At 38.6% G+C, this 17,796-nt stretch overlaps 2 protein-coding genes across 2 annotated transcripts; both read right to left on the bottom strand.

Moving 5' to 3' along the window:
- Positions 1 to 244: 244 nt before the first annotated feature.
- LOC149384823 (monolignol oxidoreductase AtBBE-like 13) lies at positions 245 to 2,349 on the bottom strand. The gene is made up of 2 exons (XM_089626654.1): positions 1,786 to 2,349; positions 245 to 1,657 (listed from the first exon to the last, which is right to left on the bottom strand). Exons 1-2 carry the CDS (start codon positions 2,292 to 2,294, stop codon positions 523 to 525), a joined length of 1,644 nt encoding a protein of 547 aa, XP_089482780.1. The 5' UTR covers positions 2,295 to 2,349; the 3' UTR covers positions 245 to 522.
- Positions 2,350 to 4,721: 2,372 nt separating this feature from the next.
- On the bottom strand, positions 4,722 to 16,063 carry LOC149384822 (uncharacterized). The gene is made up of 5 exons (XM_089626168.1): positions 15,265 to 16,063; positions 14,772 to 15,179; positions 5,033 to 5,128; positions 4,872 to 4,939; positions 4,722 to 4,748 (listed from the first exon to the last, which is right to left on the bottom strand). The coding sequence occupies exons 1-5, from the start codon at positions 16,046 to 16,048 to the stop codon at positions 4,722 to 4,724; spliced, it is 1,383 nt and encodes a 460-aa protein (XP_089482294.1). The 5' UTR covers positions 16,049 to 16,063.
- Between the last annotated feature and the right edge of the window lie 1,733 nt (positions 16,064 to 17,796).

Below are 17,796 nucleotides of genomic sequence, written 5' to 3'. Positions count from 1 at the left end.
ATTTTTCATAATGAATTATATGAAGAACTATTTTTCAAATAAGTCAGGGGAGGTTTAGCTCGCATGGAGTCCACCTGGATTGCACATGCCATGCTCGACTTTATGGACCATAGACTTGTGAGGTAAGATGATATATAAAGGTATAAATTAATTCAGCTAATTACCCTGATTGAGAAGTCGACGTAATTTATAAACTCAACTTTACTTATGTAACGATGGTTGACATTATTTCCCTTTTTAAACAATATCAATTTTCAATATGGAAGCATACACATGTATGCTTGACAACAAATTTATTCCAGTCACAGTGGTCAAATTAATGGGAATTAATTCGGTATTTTAGCAAACATGGAAAAGCCTTGAAACGAGGGAGCAAGTGTAATTAAACAAACTTTATTAAAAATAAAAAGTGTAATTAAACACACGCAATAGCATGACGCCACATTCCAATAACGTAATACGACAAGTCCAGCTCATTTTTATGACTTTTTCCGGCTTCGATTATTGCAATCAATCAAAGATTCAAGAAAGAGTGGGAATACTTTGCTCGTGCCTGAAGAAGTTATGTGGGTCAACTCTAGACTTGACTCGAACAAGTCTGTCAAAGTTATGAATCTTGAAATACTTTTCACCCCAAACCTTGGCTTCGTCGTAGCTCGTGTGCTTGCGCGTGTTCATCCCGAGATCGAGGTCTCTGTAGTTCACATAAGCCTCTCTCGGAGACTTGGAAACGTAATGAGCCATGTAAGCGTAGAGGTTCCTGATCCAACTCACGTGCTTATCATTCCCTTTTTCGCCGTCGAACCAAACTGTCAGGTATTGGATCATGAATATCGTCCCGTTTCTGTGTGGGAACGGCGTTTCGGTCTCCGAAACCTCGCTCATTTTCCCTCCGTACGGGGTCCAAATCATAAAGGGGTTATCTTCTCGCAAGAACCTCTTCCAAACCCCTTCCATGGCGGTTTCGGGGATAGGGTTTTTCGCGAAATCGGACTTGGCTTTGAAAGAGACCGCGGACGCCGGTTTCCCTTGTAACAAGGACTCGGTCGGGGTTCCGCTAGGGCTTCCGGCGATGTAAAGGACGGACTCGATCCAACTCATCTCAATACAATCTTTTCTATTCAGCCCTAGCTCGGGAAAGCTCTTACGCATGACTCTAAGGACCCTCTTTGTATCACCGAGAAATAGGGCTTGGTAGGCAGTGGAAACAGTCCTCCTGGTTGTGTTCTTCTTACCCGTTATTGCCTTGCTAATCGCCGGTTGAATCATGACTCGGATGAAAAGATCTTCGTCCAGCTTGTCCACCACTTGTTGCCATCGGTGAAGCGTCTTCATAGCGCCTTGTTCCAGCGTCTTTGTGACGGTGAACACCGTCACGATCTCCGGGACTGGCACGAGCTTGATCTTCCACCAAAGTATGACCCCAAAACTTGCTCCTCCACCGCCACGAATGGCCCAGAAAAACTCCTCTCCCATGGCTTCCCGGTCTAAGATCTCACCGTTAGCGTCCACGATCTTAGCGTCAAGGACGTTATCGACCGCCAGGCCGTGCTTTCTCATCATGGCGCCGTAAGCACCGCCGGTCAAATGACCGCCGATTCCAAGAGTGGTGCAGATCCCAGCTGGGAAGCCGTGGACTCGGCTTTTCTGGGCAATCCTGTAGTAGTCCAGAGCATATTTAATTAAAAGAAAGGTAAATTCTTTTAAAAGAAATTAAAAATGGGCCAAAAATGTAAAAACAAAATTTATAGCATCCAGAGTAATCGCCGACACTTTATCATGTACCTGTAGTAAACTTCGCCGTTCGTAGCGCCGGCTTGGATCCACGCCGAGCCGTCCTCTATGTCTACGTCGACTACACGGAGATTTGCGAGGTCTACTATAGCGAAGAGCGTTTCGATCTCGGAGGCATACGAGAGGCCCTCGTAGTCGTGACCGCCGCTGCGGAACCGGAGGTGGATTCCGAGCTTTTTTGCGCATTTTATGGCGGCCTGAACGTGGGAGTCGTGCAGCGGAGCGAAGATGAACTCAGGTTTTGGCGTTGACGGAGATAAGTATCGGACGTTCTGCGCCGGAGATTGTAGCACGGCCGAGAAAGAAGAGTTTTCTGGGGTGAAGAAGACTGTCGACAACAGTGGGAGTATGGAAATTTGGGAATATAGAGAGACGCATTGGATGAAGCTTTGTGGAATTGATGATGAAGAAGCTAAAGAGGTTTGGATGATTAAAAGGAATATAGATAGTTGTAGTGCTATGGCTTTTTTTGGGGCTGCCATTTTTTTTTCCACTCTCATAAAATTGGAATTCTTTTTGTAGGACAACGGCTAAGAACGTCAACGTGCAGTTGGGTAGAGGTAGAGTAACGTTATTATTCTTTTCCTAAAACATGTGAAGCATCTTGGATAAAGATACGATTAAAGATATTCTAATTTTTATTAGCTTGAAAATAATGATCCATCGAGAGCTTTCGCACTTCCTCGAAAAATTCATCAATGTTTGATAATGCTAATAAAAAAGTGACAAGGGATATGCATCACCAATACATCATTGTACTAATAATTAAGTAAGAGATATTTAGCGGTAAAAATATTCAATGTTTTCGATTTATTTGTATTTTAATACTCATTCTTTAAAAATTGTGAGAAAAATAATCAATGTTACAATATATTTTCACCATTACTACTTGTCTGTTAAAATGAATGGAAATATAAATATAAGTCATCTAGATGAGCAAAATTAAAAAAATAAACATCATATTTTTATAATATTTAAAAAAATAAAAAAATAGTTTTTTTTTTCTCTATACTTGACTTAAATTTTTTACTCCTCTACTGCATTTTCGTTTATTTTAATATTGAATTTTTTTTAATACTCTTTAATTTTAAATGAGTTACAAATATGTTAAACTAACAATAAATAAAGAGTTAGAAGAAATTTATTTGATTTTATAATTTAAAATTATTTATTTTCTACAATGTTTAATAAGGCGGAGGCGGGAATTTAGGCGAAATCCATTTCTAGGCGGAGGCGGTAAGCCTTTAGGCGGTACGAGGCGTAAGCCTCAAAAATAATATAGAAAATATATAATATATTTAAAATTCATAGTAATTTTCATGTTTTCATAAGTTTAAAAACAAAAACTAAAAAAAAGGAGTTTTAGACTCAAATATAAATTAAACTCGACGACACTAATCAAACAAATCATAGTCTAGCTCTTCGTTTTCTGAAAAATCGTCATCATCTTCCGTGTCCTCGTCATCATCTAGGTGATCAAACAACGTTGTCTCCTTGCCTATACATAATCAATTTGATTCACATTAGAACTTACTGTTGTCAATGGTGCCCACAAGAAGAGTTGTAGTCTTTATTTTGTACATTTGATGTAATAAAGTCTCACGAAGACTCTTGCTTGTAATTGCTTATTCATTAATAAAAAGTTGAAACGTTCATTCATTCTTCCTTGTCTGTTTGAAGCTTTGTGATAAAACATTAGTCTTTAGTCCATAAACAAACTAAACAACTTACGAAGAGACAAATGTAGATTTGCATGAACAAACTCTTCATAGTTTTCTTAAAACGATATATTCGCAATCTAAGGGTCAAAGGACTATTGACCTCAGTACGATTGTTAGGAGAATCTATGATGTCTGGTTATGGGGCATTGAGAGTTGGAGACTCTATAGTTCTTCTAGGTATTTTCCGAAGATACTGAATTGACCAGTGCACTTCTAGAGACAAAATAAGAACAAACCATTTAACCCCTTATGTCTCGAAGTCACCACGTATGAATTGCATCGTGCTTACCTTAATCCTGAAATGAGACATGCCATTTCACAACTTACGTATTCTCATTTGAGAAAGTCAGAGTTCGGACTCACTATGTGATTCTGAACATGGCCTATTGGTGAAGTACTAAGTTGTGAGAATGTCATGAGTAACTTTGTGAAGTTCTCATAGATATGGAATTCATGTACAAGATTGCTGAAATGCAATGTATATCACCTCATGCTTTGTTCCTTGGAATGTGAATAAATGAACTGGCCAGTGTCCAAATTGAGTCTTGACTCTTTTGGATGAAACAATGTGACTTGTTAGCTCCTCGTCAATACATTGTTTCTAACTTATTCACAAACGACAAAGGAGTTTAGGAAATAACAGCTAGAAGGGTAAAATGGTAATTTTGTAAATCGCGACTAGCTGATGATATTCATGAATGGTAAACAAATCTGGTAATGTTTACAACTTAACGTTGAGAGCCATTAATAACTCACGATAGCTGGGGATATCCCAACTTACCTTGACGAGTCCAACCAAGAAAGGACCCGTTGGGTGGCGTCTGTTATTCCACAACAGATCAATTGGCTTACAAGCTACTATATAAATAAAGTAGTACGTAGCATTTGGTAAGATCGGAGAATTGTTGATAATTTTGTTTGAGCGATAATACAAGCCCAATTATCTCACATTCTCTTTTATGTCCGGTATCTCGTCAAATTACAATGTAATTTTCTTGTTCCTGAATGGTCCTCTTGAATTCTTTTAGGTTTATGCTCTACTCCGAGTAAAGATCTAACCGGTTTTGATTTGTATATATAGGCCAAATACCTAACTACTACTTCTTTTTGCTACGATTTTTTTTTAATTATAATTTTGTTCATGTCTCTCCCCAAATCTAATATTCAATGCCCCTTGACCAAATCCACCCACATTAGGATTACTCGTTAAGGGTTGATCCAGACCGGGTCTAGCTGGTTCGAATGAACCAACATTAAATTTTGAAACATCAGCGAATCACTCGTATCCTGTAGAACTAGAAATCCTCTTCTATATTGGATTTTTTATTGCTTTTGCTGTTAAATTGCCGATTATACCCTTACATACTTGGTTACCAGACACTCATGGAGAGGCACATTATAGTACTTGTATGCTGCTAGCTGTTCTATATTTGTTCGAATAAAATGTTTAGCTAATTCTATACGTCTAACCAAAAAATCTTGTCTTCTTCCAACTTTTCGATCCTCCCATTCATTACCTGTGGGGCCTTCTTCCCCCAATTCTTTCCATTCTAATAACGAATAATCTATAATAATTCGTAAATCCAAATCGGCTAATTGTTCTCGGATAGCACCTGCTCCAGTAGAAAGTTCTCGATTTCTAAATGCATCGAAACCTTGGGTAGTAAAAAAAAGTGGCCATTATTGAAAACCTTTCAGGATTACATTATGTCTGAACAAGTCAATTTATATGTCTTAGATATAATATATATACTAAGGAATAAATATAATAGGGTGTTTCATGCATTATAGAACATTTCTTTAATGGAAAAAATCTCTATATTTAATATAAGCCAGTATTAATAAATGAAGTTATGAATCTTTCAATGATGGGTATTGGTATTTCGTCCTATTAATGATTGAACTTGTATTTGCTCCTTCAGATGTTGTAGTATCTCTTTTATGTCTAGCTAAAGCCCTCCCGTCCCGAGCGAGGATTGGGGGAAAACTTTCATCTCTTTCTTCGCTAAAGCCCTTTTCTTATGCCGGGTCTGGGGGAGAATTGAATCTGCCTTGCCTGGAGCGAGCCTGGTCTGGGATTGAGCCCTTCCTAAGGATCATGGGTCACGAGATTCGAATTAGTTCAAATGATAATATTCTGTGGATCCGCTCATTACAATTAGGTTGAATTCTTGAGTAGAAAATAAATTCATTTGAACCGAGAGATTTTTAGTGTCAACTCTTTAGTGGAGTCAGTTGACATTAAGCTAAACTTGGAAAAGGTTTGTGAACTTTTGAGTCCAAGTATTTTACCTCAAGCTTTGTTCATTTGGATCCATGAGGTCGCTGTCACGAATCACATCGATTAGGAATAGTTAAACTGGAAGCTAAGTCAAAACAAGAACGAAAATTGTCAAAAGGGTATTTTTGTCTTTTGAGACATAGCATGAAATGAATGTCAATAAATTTTTTGACAATGTCATTTGATGACTTAATGTCACTCGGCCAAAATTAGATTTATTGGGCCTTGTGGATTATTTTCATTTCATAAGAATTTTATTGAAAATTCTTAATGGGCCTTTATCATGTTGTCATGAATAAATGGAAAAGCTTCTAGAAGCCTTGTCTAGACAATATGGGCGCCCAACATACCCAAAGAGAGAGAGAGAATATTTTGTGCATAAATGTATCAAGATACTTGCCAAAAGAAAAAGAGCAGACAAATTACCTATGCAAGGCATAGTGGAATTCGGCCATAGGGGGAGAAGATAAATGAGGAAACAAATCCATGTGGCATAGGTAATGCCGTACACGCCCAAAATGATAAAGGGAAACAAGGGATTTGTTCATGAATATGTGATATTCAATATAGAAGAGGAAACTACTTTATTGAAGGTAAAGCCTCTCCTATAAATAGGAGCCTCATTCTTCATATTTCATTCATCCCAAGTTTTAGAGATTGAGAGTTTCTCTCTCTAGCTTGGCCGCCCCTCTCCTCTCTCTCTCTAGTCAATTTCGTTTTATTGTTTTGGCACCTAGGTCGTCATTTGACCTAGTGTTTAGCTCTGCGACTTCAAGACTCGTTCTTAAGTCGTAGTGTTTAAAAGTGCCCACACACTGATTCCTTTTATTTCGAGTGATTTAGTGATAGAAACTTTCATGGTTGCTCGAGTTGCCGAGGAAAGAAAGAGAGACGTGTTGCGAGGGAGACGAACGTTTTCAACCTGCCGAAGGCTCATCAACGTTCAAGCTTCTAAAGAGGTTAGTAAATTTATTATGCTCATATTAGTTTTATTTACATGTTCTTGCACTTTGTCTAGGTTAGTAAAAACTGTTTTACTTGAAAAAGAAGATTTTTAAAATTCCGCCGCATAACGAAGCGTTAAACTTTTTCTTATACCCTAGATCAATTCCATCAAATGGTATCAGAGCTATGGTCAAAGATATGCATGTACATGTATTTAAAATTATGAGCTTGAAAATCGTTTTCGAAAGTTTACTATTTTTGTGACAAGTTAGAATTGTTATCTTAGATTTTTTTTTAATTTATTGCTCTTGCCTTTAAATTAAAAATCATGTTGATTTTCTATGAGTTTGGGATGTTATTAAAACACATTAGAATCAGTTCTAAAAGTTTTTAATTTTTTATATTAAAAAACGTGTTTTTAAGTTTGAGAAATTTTCGAGTAATTTTTGTGACTAGTTATATTGTCTTGCTAGTTTCTTTTATTTACTTGAATCGTTTTATGCTTGTTGTTATTTCTTTTATACCTTGTTATTACCATATTAATAAAACACAAATAAAAGCTTTAACAACTTCTTAAAACGTTCTGTTACACTCGATTCTTTTTCGCACCTAAAAGACCGAACTTTAATTATTTCTTTTTCTTCGAGTTTGAGTAAAACCCGCAGTAAAAGTGGCATAACTCTCTGCTCAGAAATTGAAATTTGATCATTCTTGAATCAAATTAAAGGTCTGTCTGTCCTCTTTCCAATGCCACCAGTTTTGGGTCAAAAGGACATTGGAGCCGCCAGTTATGGCGATTTTACTCCGAGGTACACGGCTGTTCCGAAAGTCCAGTTTTTTAAAAATCCGGATTTTCAGCCCCACTACCATGAGTTATAGAACTCTAATGAGAAAATTTTCTTGAGCAAAAATGTTTTTCATAAGATTAAAATGTTTTGATTTTGAAAATTGAACTTGAAATTGAATTTTTACAAAACTAGTTTGAATCTTGAAAAACCGTTTTCGTTTTCAAACATGAAAATATTTTGTCATCCAAATCAAATAAATTTTCAAAATGTTTTCAAAACTATATCTATATCACATATGTTCAAAATCTATATGCTCTTGAAAATTTGAGTGGGAGGTCTCCTGGTAGACAAGCCGAAAAATAAAAAGATGTGTAATCTCAAACTTTCAAGTGTTCGAGTGAGTTGAAGTTCATACTTCCCTCATGCACTTTCCCGAAATAGAAAATAGGAAAAGATCCGAGTATGTCCATTGTGCCTTTATGCACTAACACTGCTCTAAACATAAACTTCTAGGATTCTCTTCTAGTTGTCCGCTTTGTCGCTCTCTAACTAGGAAATCTGTTTCCGAACTTATAAGAGTCGATGTACCAACTCCAAAAACTAAGTAGGAGGGTTATACTTGTTGTTTGTAACTCACGATCCCCAACACTAATGAAAACTGCAATTGTCGCCAGACTAAGAGTCACCCTCGTGGCCCTCTCTTAATGAGAGTACTCAATGGCGCTTTGCACTGATCATTACTCAATGAGCTAAGTCCGAAAGTGAGACAATGAGACAAGACCTCCCCTCGGTGGATTGTTTTTCAAAATCGATCTTTTGGACTAAGTGGTTGGTTACACACTTAGACTCAATCCCTAGTAATCCTCCATCGAGGCTCTGCGAAAGGATGTGAGTGATCAAACCAATTTAAAAGGTGGCCGGTCAAAATTGGTGTATTGACATCTTGTCTAAGCATTAATGATGTGTCATTTACTTATAAATGGAGATTTTTTGCGGCCTTCCCTCGAATGAGTAAATTATCGTTTGGTTTATAACACCTTTGGATTTAATCAAGTCTTAAAGAAACTTAAATCCTAAACCAAAAGACTAATCATAAACTTGTTTCAACTTTTATAGGCAAAATGTCTCTCAAACCTCTCTCGATCATCCTTTCCTCAAACAAACTCGAAACCAAAAACTACGTTAATTAGAAACATAACCTCAACATAATACCTACCATTAACAAGAACAAATGGGTACTCACCACCCCATGTCATCCTCTGACGAATGATGATTCGACTCAAGAGGACAAAGACGCCTTAGCGGCCTAGCTCTGCTCCGATGAGATTGTGAGGTGCTATATCTTAGCATCAATGAACAATGTGTTGAAACAACAACATCGTGACATCGAGACTGCGGCCGACATGCTCAACAATCTCCATGAGATGTTTGGAGGGCAAAGGCGTCAAGCAAGGCAACAAGCAGTCCGACAGTTTATGAACTGTCATATGAAGGCTAGGACTCCTGTTGGAGATTTTATGATACTGATCATTAGTTTTCTGAATAAAATGGAAATCCTAGAATCTGAGATTGATGGGAAGAATGTCATAGATATGATCTTAGAAACTCTCCCCGCATCTCTTGATACCTCCAAGATGAACTACTCCATAAACAAGCTACAGTACACTGTTACCAAGCGTATGAAGGAACTTCACACTGCTATAGGTCTCACTAAGAGAAAGAGGAATCAAGGAGAGGCACATGCTACTGAGCAAAAAGCCTCCGCCTCTGGAACTAAGAAGAGACCTCACAAGGCCGATAAAAAGAACTGTCCTGCCTATCTCAAAGCAAAGGAACATAGTATTGTACTAGTTACCGAAGCATGCTTAGTAGCTGATAATGTATCAACGTGGATTCTTGACTCCGCTGCTACTAACCATATTTGTTGTTCCTTGAATGGTTTCAAGAAAAAAAAAAGCTTAGAGGAAGGCGAGTTCTGTTTCAAATTGGGTGATGGGAGCCTGGTGTCTGCGAAGGCTGTGGGATCCGTGACGCTGTCTTTTGAAGACCGCACTTTAAACTTGAAAAATGTTTATTTTGTTCCTACCTTTGGGAAGAACTTAATATCCGTTGCTCGTCTTCTTGAGCAAGATTATTGTTTAAAGTTCATTAAGAATGGAATTCGTATTTCGTTTCCTGATAATTCTTTTATCACTGATGCATGTATGAAGAATTCTCTGTTGTACATCTATCACACTCAACCTTCTCTTTTAGACACCGAAACAGATAATGATCTAATTAGGGAGCCAAAGAGGATCAAACTTTCTGAATCCTCCGATCTAACAAAATCAACGTACCTATGGCACTTAAGACTTGGTCATATCAGTCTAGATAGGATTAAGAGACTTGTGAGGGACGGTCCACTCCAAGCCTCTGCAATAGGTTCACTACCTACTTGTGAATCCTGCATAGAAGGAAAAATGACTAAGCGACCTTTCTCCGATAAGGGTCGAAGATCCACTGAGTTGCTGGAACAAGTACATTCTGATGTATGTGGTCCGCTCAGCCAACAGGCACGTGGAGGATACGAATACTTCGTTACCTTCACTGATGATTACTCGCGATATGGTTTTGTCTATTTGCTCAAACACAAATCCGAGACCTTTAACGTATTTAAGGTCTTTAGGGCTTTAGTGGAAAAGCAAACTGGCAAAGTGATCAAAACCCTTCGATCTGATCGAGGTGGTGAGTATATGTCTGGAGAGTTTGATGACTTTCTTAAAGAAGAAGGTATCGCTTCTCAGCTTACCGCACCTGGCACACCTCAACAAAACGGAGTGTCAGAGAGAAGAAACCGAACTCTTATGGAGATGGTTAGATCAATGATGAGTTACTCATCACTCCCTCTTTCCTTTTGGGGGTATGCCCTCGAAACAGCCGCTTACATTCAGAACCAAGTTTCGTCGAAAACGGTTCCTGGTACTCCTTATGAAAGATGGACTGGCCGTAAAGTAAATCTGGGCCACATCCGAATTTGGGGTTGCCCTGCACATGTGCTAAGGCAAAAGACTAGCAAGTTGGCTAGTAGGTCAGAATTGTGCCTGTTTGTGGGATATCCAAAGGAAACCAAATGTTTCATTTTCTATAGTCCCGAGGACGATAAGACTTTCGTTAGCACGAATGCTCGTTTCCTTGATGAGGATTTTATGAAGGATGCAAAACCTAGAAGCAAAATTGTGCTTGAAGAAAAGTTGGGTGAGGAAGCTTCTACCTCATCTTTAAGAATTGTTCTTACCCCAACTGAAACACAACATAACTCATCAGAATCTCGTCAAGTAGTACTTCGACATAGTGGGAGGGCTACTTAAAAGCCTGACAGGTACATGTCCTATGGAGACTCTCTCGTAGCCGTCTCTGACATGGATGACCCTGTTTCCTATAGCCAAGCAATGGCTTGTTCTGAATCAAACCTTTGGCTTGACGCCATGAAAGTTGAAATGCACTCGATGTATGTCAACAAAGTCTGGAAACTTGTAGACCTTCCTGAAGGGATTAAACCCATAGGGTGTAAGTGGATATACAAGAAGAAAAGGGGTCCGGATGGGAACGTCGAGACGTTCAAAGCACGACTTGTGGCTAAGGGTTATACCCAACAAGAAGGGATTGACTATGAAGAAACCTTCTCGCCAGTCGCGATGCTTAAATCCATCCGCATACTCCTATCCATAGCTGCAGCTCTCGACTATGTGATCTGGCAAATGGATGTCAAGACAGCCTTCCTGAATGGCAATCTTGACGAGCGCATTTACATGGCTTAACCAGACGGTTTCGTGGAAAAAAGTCAAGAGACCAAGGTTTGTGAGTTACTTAAGTCCATTTATGGACTCAAGCAGGCATCTAGGTCATGGAATATTAGATTCGATGAAACTGTGAAAAGCTTCGGCTTTGAACAGTCAATAGATGAGCCTTGTGTTTACAAGTTAATACACGAAGGCAAAGTTGTGTTTCTGGTATTATATGTCGATGATATATTACTCATAGGTAACGATGTGGGTAAATTATCTGAGGTTAAGGTCTGGTTAGCAAAGCAATTCGATATGAAGGATCTAGGAGAAGCCGCGTACATTCTGGGGATCCAAATCTTTCGAGATCGGAAAAACCGGACCCTGTCGCTCTCTCAAGCATCTTATATTGATAAGGTGATGGATCGCTTCTCGATGCAAAACTCCAAGAAGGGCCAAACACCCTTTAGGCATGGAGTTTCACTCTCTAAGGACCAGTCTCCCAAGACTGCACAAGAGATTGAAGACATGAGGAAAATTCCTTACGCCTTTGCCGTAAGAAGCCTCATGTATGCTATGCTCTGCACTAGACCTGATATATGTTTTTTCGTTGGCGTAGTTAGCCGTTTCCAATCCAACCCTGGACCCGAGCACTGGATTGCTGTTAAGCATGTTCTCAAGTATCTTCGCAAGAACTAGGAACTTGATGCTTACATATTCAGGTACTGACCTGACTATGACGGGATATACCGACTCCGATTTTAAAGCGGATAAGGATTCCAGGAAATCCACTTCGGGATCTGTGTTCATCCTTAATGGTGGAGCTGTTGTGTGGAGGAGTATTAAGCAATCTTGTATTGCTGACTCCACAATGGAAGCAGAATATGTGGCTGCTTATGAAGCATCTAAAGAGGCTGTATGGCTTAGAAAATTCCTTAAGTATTTGGAAGTTGTTCCAAACGTCGACGAGCTCATGACCCTTTATTGTGATAATAGTGGGGCTGTCGCTAACTCAAAGGAACCTCGAAGCCATAAGCGCCCTAAACATATACCATTTGATTCGAGAGATCTTGCAGCGCGGAGACGTGGAAGTGAAGAAGATCTCAACAGTGGACAACCTAGCAGATCCATTCACCAAGGCCCTAGCGAACAAGGTCTTCGACCAACATCGAGAGGGATTAGGCATGAAGGACTACACACATCTTCTTTGAGTCAAGTGGGAGTTTGTTGTCAATGGTGCCCACAAGAAGAGTTGTAGTCTTTATTTTGTACATTTGATGTAATAAAGTCTCACGAAGACTCTTGCTTGTAATTGCTTATTCATTAATAAAAAGTTGAAACGTTCATTCATTCTTCCTTGTCTGTTTGAAGCTTTGTGATAAAACATTAGTCTTTAGTCCATAAACAAACTAAACAACTTACGAAGAGACAAATGTAGATTTGCATGAACAAACTCTTCATAGTTTGCTTAAAACGATATATTCGCAATCTAAGGGTCAAAGGACTATTGACCTCAGTACGATTGTTAGGAGAATCTATGATGTCTGGTTATGGGGCATTGAGAGTTGGAGACTCTATAGTTCTTCTAGGTATCTTCTGAAGGTAATGAATTGACCAGTGCACTTCTAGAGATAAAATAAGAACAAACCATTTAACCCCTTATGTCTCGAAGTCACTACGTATGAATTGCATCGTGCTTACCTTAATCCTGAAATGAGACATGCCATTTCACAACTTACGTATTCTCATTTGAGAAAGTCAGAGTTCGGACTCACTATGTGATTCTGAACAGGGCCTATTGGTGAAGTACTAAGTTGTGAGAATATCATGAGTAACTTTGTGAAGTTCTCATAGATATGGAATTCATGTACAAGATTGCTGAAATGCAATGTATATCACCTCATGCTTTGTTCCTTGGAATGTGAATAAACGGGGCCACTACGAAGAAGTTACGGGAGTTACAATGAACTGGAAAGTGTCCAAATTGAGTCTTGACTCTTTTGGATGAAACAATGTGACTTGTTAGCTCCTCGTCAATACATTGTTTCTAACTTATTCACAAACGACAAAGTAGTTAAGGAAATAACAGCTAGAAGGGTAAAATGGTAATTTTGTAAATCCCGACTAGCTGATGATATTCATGAAGGGTAAACACTGATAATATTCTGTGGATCCGCTCATTACAATTACGTTGAATTCTTGAGTAGAAAATAAATTCATTTGAACCGAGAGATTTTTAGTGTCAACTCTTTAGTGGAGTCAGTTGACATTAAGCTAAACTTGGAAAAGGTTTGTGAACTTTTGAGTCCAAGTATTTTACCTCAAGCTTTGTTCATTTGGATCCATGAGGTCGCTGTCACGAATCACATCGATTAGGAATAGTTAAATTGGAAGCTAAGTCAAAACAAGAACGAAAATTGTCAAAAGAGTATTTTTGTCTTTTGAGACATAGCATGAAATGAATGTCAATAAATTTTTTGACAATGTCATTTGATGACTTAATGTCACTCGGCCAAAATTAGATTTATTGGGCCTTGTGGATTATTTTCATTTCATAAGAATTTTATTGAAAATTCTTAATGGGCCTTTTTCATGTTGTCCTGAATAAATGGAAAAGCTTCTAGAAGACTTGTCTAGACAATATGGGCGCCCAACATACCCAAAGAGAGAGAGAATATTTTGTGCATAAATGTATCAAGATACTTGCCAAAAGAAAAAGAGCAAACAAATTACCTATGCAAGGCATAGAGGAATTCGGCCAAAGGGGGAGAAGATAAATGAGGAAACAAATCCATGTGGCATAGGTAATGCCTTACACGCCCAAAATGAAAAAGGGAAACAAGGGATTTGTTCATGAATATGTGATATTCAATATAGAAGAGGAAACTACTTTATTGAAGGTAAAGCCTCTCCTATAAATAGGAGCCTCATTCTTCATATTTCATTCATCCCAAGTTTTAGAGATTGAGAGCTTCTCTCTCTAGCTTGGCCGCCCCTCTCCTCTCTCTCTCTAGTCAATTTCGTTTTATTTTTTTGGCACCTAGGTCGTCATTTGACCTAGTGTTTAGCTCTGCGACTTCAAGACTCGTTCTTAAGTTGTAGTGTTTAAAAGTGTCCACACACTGATTCCTTTTATTTCGAGTGATTTAGTAATAGAAACTTTCATGGTTGCTCGAGTTGCCGAGGAAAGAAAGAGAGACGTGCTGCGAGGGAGACGAACGTTTTCAACCTTCCGAAGGCTCATCAACATTCAAGCTTCTAAAGAGGTTAGTAAATTTATTATGCTCATATTAGTTTTATTTACATGTGCTTGCACTTTGTCTAGGTTAGTAAAAACTGTTTTACTTGAAAAAGAAATTTTTTAAAATTCCGCCGCTTAACGAAGCGTTAAACTTTTTCTTAAACCATAGATCAATTCCAACACTTACATACGAGCAACAACTAAATCAATAATGTTCGTTAGCTATGTGATCATAGTTACCTCTCTTTTTCCTTTGTCCTTCGTTTTCACTAGGCCTCTTTCTTTTAGAACCAGAAGTAGTGGCTTCTCCACTCTCGTGTTCAGCCCATTCCTCATTTTCAGCTTCCCCCATTAACCATTCATCATCGGAATCCAAGGCATCAACCACCAATGGATCAAATTCCTCACCATTGCTGCTTTGTCGAGATGTTAACTTCAAGTGGCGATCCTTTAACTTCTTGTTAAACATGATGAAAGCAAGCTTGTTCATCCTAGTAGTGGATAGCCGGTTCCTCTTTTTAGTGTGAATTTGGTTGAAGATGCTCCAATTCCTCTCACACCCTGACGCGGAACAAGTGAGACTAAGAACTTTGATCGCGAAAGCTTGAAGTTCGGGAGCATCATCACCAAATTGAGCCCACCAACGATCTACATTTATGGATGTAAAATTAAATAATATAAGCGATACATAATCAGACAATACATAAAATTTAAAAAACATACCGGGTGAAACGTGTTTTGTAGCAAGCTTGTGCTGCCCTCATACCAAACATTCCTTGCTTGAGGTGGAAAGCTTCAAGTTGATCATTTGCTTTCATATAAGCATCATCGGGAATCATCCTATTCATGCACTTAAACAAACCGACCTTAACTTCATTGTCAACATGGAAGTTAGGCCCGTAATGAAGCTGTTGGTTCAAGTAGTAAGCCGCCGCATGTAGCTCATGATGTAGTTGACGCTCCCATTTTGTATCGATGATATCCCATATTTCTTTGTAGACAGCCTCTTGTCCATTAAATTCCTTCGCTATCTTCTCATTTGCCTTGTCCATTCCATCGTAAATGAATCCCATTGCCGGAGCTCTTTCTCCATCAACCATCATCAACACCTTAACTAGAGGCCAGGTGGTCTTTAGAGCATAGTTTACGCCACGCCAAAAAGCATCATCTCTAGCAACGACTTTCTTCATTTTTTTCCCCTCGGGTTTTTTTGCCCATGTACTAGAAGCCCATTCCTCATAAGCAAACATTGCCTCTAAAGGTTGTCTCAACTCTTTAAACCTTTGCAACGTCAGAAAGGCAGTTGCAAATCTTTTGACGGCTGGCCGAATGATCTCTTTTTCAGTTAATTTCCTCATCAAGCTTAACACCCAACTGTGGTTGTAAATGAACTTGGCTACGTTCTTTGTTTTAATTAAAGCATTTCGATGTTGCGGTAGGTCTCCAATCTTCTCAAGCATCAAATCAATGCAATGAGCTGCGCATGGCGTCCAATAAAGCCGCTGCCTTTTCTCCATCAACAGTCTCCCCGCGGCTTTTATAAGCACTAGCATTGTCGGTTACAACCTGAACCACGATCTCTTCGCCGACATCTTCAACAACCTCGTCAAGCAGCGTGAGAGAGGGACGAGAGCAGCGTAGCAGCGTGAGGGAGTGACGAGAGTAGCGTAGCAACGTGAGGGAGGGACGAGAGCAGCGTGAGAGAGGACGAGAGCAGCGTAGCAGCGTGAGGGAGGGACGAGAGCAGCGTGAGAGAGGACGAGAACAGCGTGAGAGAGGGACGAGAGCAGTTTGAGAGTCGGTAGAATTTTGAGGGACGATCAACGTGAGAGAGAGAGAGTTTTGTTGCGTGAGAGACGGTTGACATACCGATAGTTTTATTTACTTATAGTTAATTTTCATTAAAAAAAAAACTTAAAAATGCCCGAATTAAAAGCCCGACTGATTATTTTGGCCCAGTTTTTTTTTTTAAAAAATAAAACTCCCATTTCAAAGGCGGTAAAAGGCTACTCTGAGGCGTTTTGACCGCCAGAGGCGGGCGCCTTTTTCGGCCGAGGCGGAGAACGCCAGAAACACTCTCAGGCGTAAGCCTTGAAGCGGTCGGTTGACTAAAAGGCGAAAGGCGCGCCTCAAAATCAAGTTAATTTTTTAATTTTGATCATTTAAATGACTTACATGTGTCTTTCCATCTATTTTAACCAACAAATAGTAACGGTGAAAGGATATTCTAACATTGAATACTTTTCTCGTAACTTTTAAAAATGAGTATTAAACTACAACAAATTGAAAACAATGAATATTTTTGCCGCAAATTATTATATATTAATAAAGGAGAGCACCGTGACACTATTCACATACACTCAAATTACTATTAAGTCTACAGTAAAAACAACGATAATACCCTTTAAAAAATTTATAATTACATAATTTCTCATTCAATAATATTACGAAAATGCCAATGCTCGGTTCTAACTTCATACCAGATTTTTCATAAATAACAATTCAATGTTATGCCACTATGAGTTCTATCAATCAATAATTCAATTAAATTGACCCTATACACAAATAAAATTACAACTATGCCATTTCGAAATCAACCACTCAGACTCGAATACTCTCGAGTTCTCCTGAAAATCTTATCATGAAATGATTTTTTCCCAGATGTTTCTTTAAACTTTGTTCTCATAATCCGTGTCAAGTCAAGGCATCTATAAATAGTATTGAAACAGTAACAAGATGAAGTATATAAGAAAAGTTTTGAGTGATTTTCAAGTTATATAATTTGAAATAATAATAAAAAGTTACAAATGGATCCCTGTTGAGAATACAAACAAAAAACAACTATACCCATCGGAAGGTGCAAGAGTGGTTTCCGGTTGCTAGGAAAGCTTTCCCGCGTCTCCCCTGCGAGAACTCACGGACTTCACCACCATCGCCATTATTGCCATCGTCATCGTCGAAGTCCGTTTTAGCTCGAGTCTTCTTCCTGTTTTTCTCTCGATCATTTTTTTCCCCTGATTTTGTTTGTGGTATTTAGTATATATTTGCTCACCGATCAATGAAGAAGAAGGAAAGGAATTGTTTTTCTCTAATTTTTATTTGTGGTACTTAGTATATTGCTCGCCGATTATTAAAGGGAGAGAGAAAAGAAAGTTAAAGGATTTAGGTTAAATGTTTTTCATTATAACCTCTAGCTTCTGCCCTTCATATTAAGTATTAACTAAAATTAGTCTTTCTTTTTTTTTTTTTTTTTTTTTTTTTTTTT

The sequence above is a fragment of the Urtica dioica genome, chromosome 9 (genome assembly GCF_054948205.1).
Source record: "Urtica dioica subsp. dioica isolate 48M chromosome 9, U.dioica_male_clone48M_v1_H2, whole genome shotgun sequence".
Taxonomy (NCBI): domain Eukaryota; kingdom Viridiplantae; phylum Streptophyta; class Magnoliopsida; order Rosales; family Urticaceae; genus Urtica; species Urtica dioica.
This window is presented reverse-complemented; position numbering and strand designations above follow the sequence as displayed.